Source organism: Pteropus vampyrus, unplaced genomic scaffold (genome assembly GCF_000151845.1).
Source record: "Pteropus vampyrus isolate Shadow unplaced genomic scaffold, Pvam_2.0 Scaffold59, whole genome shotgun sequence".
Taxonomy (NCBI): domain Eukaryota; kingdom Metazoa; phylum Chordata; class Mammalia; order Chiroptera; family Pteropodidae; genus Pteropus; species Pteropus vampyrus.
The window spans coordinates 3926510-3927523 of record NW_011888840.1 but is presented as its reverse complement, the minus strand read 5'-3'; the positions used below and the strand labels follow the sequence as shown (position 1 = coordinate 3927523).

Sequence of the window (1014 nt, the reverse complement as noted above, 5' to 3'; positions counted from 1 at the left end):
ACTGAAGTGTTGGGGACATAGGGTCACATGGAAGAGCTGGCTGTGGGGCTGGTCTGTGGTAGAATCCTGAATCCCAGGCCTTACCTTCATTTCGTGGGAAAAGGAAGGTTTTCGAGTAGGATGTGGAGTCACCCCATCAGTATTCTAGTAGGTTAATGTAGGGAGGACGGATTAGGGGTCGGAGAGCAGCTGGACGGTTAGTGCATAGTCTAAGTGCAAAGCCAGGAGGAGGCGCTGGACGCGTGGGGAAGGCGGGGAGCGTTTGTGGAGGGAAGCAGGGAAAGGAGGAGCCCCGGGCTATGCTAAGTGCATGGATGACCGGGGCCTGCAAGCCTGGGAAACGGTGGTCTCCGCAACAGAAATAAGGAAGATGGGGTAGAGGCGCATTTGTGTCTTCTACGGTCCCAGACCCTTGTGGGTCAGCACGCTCCCTCTGAACTCGCTGTCTCATTCCGCTACGGGCTGTACCACGCACCCGCGAGTGACCTCAGGCAAATGACTTGATGACTCTGAGCCTGTTTCCTCATCTGTAAAATGGGGGTAAGAAGCACTACCTTCTTGGGTTGTGGGGAGGATTCACTTAGGTGACACATTTAAGGCACTTAGACCTGAGCCTGGTGTGTAGCCAGCCACCAGTTCTTGGTGGCCTCGGTTCGTCTGAGGCCTGGAATGTCTCTCCTCACGTAAAACTTCAGCTGGGGAGAGAGTTCAGGGAGCAGCCTCACTGCAGGAGCCACTTCAGGCTGGATGCTCCGTGCCTGAGGCTCTACGTGAGGTGAGAAAGCAATCATTTCATCCTTTGGAGTTTGTTGTCACGTTTTACACTCACTCAACTGGAAGCTTCTTAAGGAACTAGCGTTTTTGAAAAATGCCATGTTCACACAATTGTCCAAGTCTTAAATCAGTTGTATCTGGAAAAAAAAAAATGATGTAGCTACCATGCGTAGTGCGGTTTCAAATGTCACTCATGGGGCCCTGGGTGACCTCAGACAGGGCCGTGGGGCTGCCTGGGAA

At 52.9% G+C, this 1014-nt stretch overlaps 1 protein-coding gene across 1 annotated transcript in view; it reads right to left on the bottom strand.

Annotated features, from left to right (window-relative positions):
• Positions 1-790: 790 nt before the first annotated feature.
• NSMCE2 (NSE2/MMS21 homolog, SMC5-SMC6 complex SUMO ligase) overlaps positions 791-1014 on the bottom strand; it is a 221722-nt gene continuing 221498 nt past the window's right edge. The window contains exon 8 of the mRNA XM_023530981.1: positions 791-911. Within this exon, the coding sequence (XP_023386749.1) occupies position 911 (1 nt within the window). The 3' untranslated portion in view covers positions 791-910. The remainder of the gene's footprint in view (positions 912-1014) is intronic.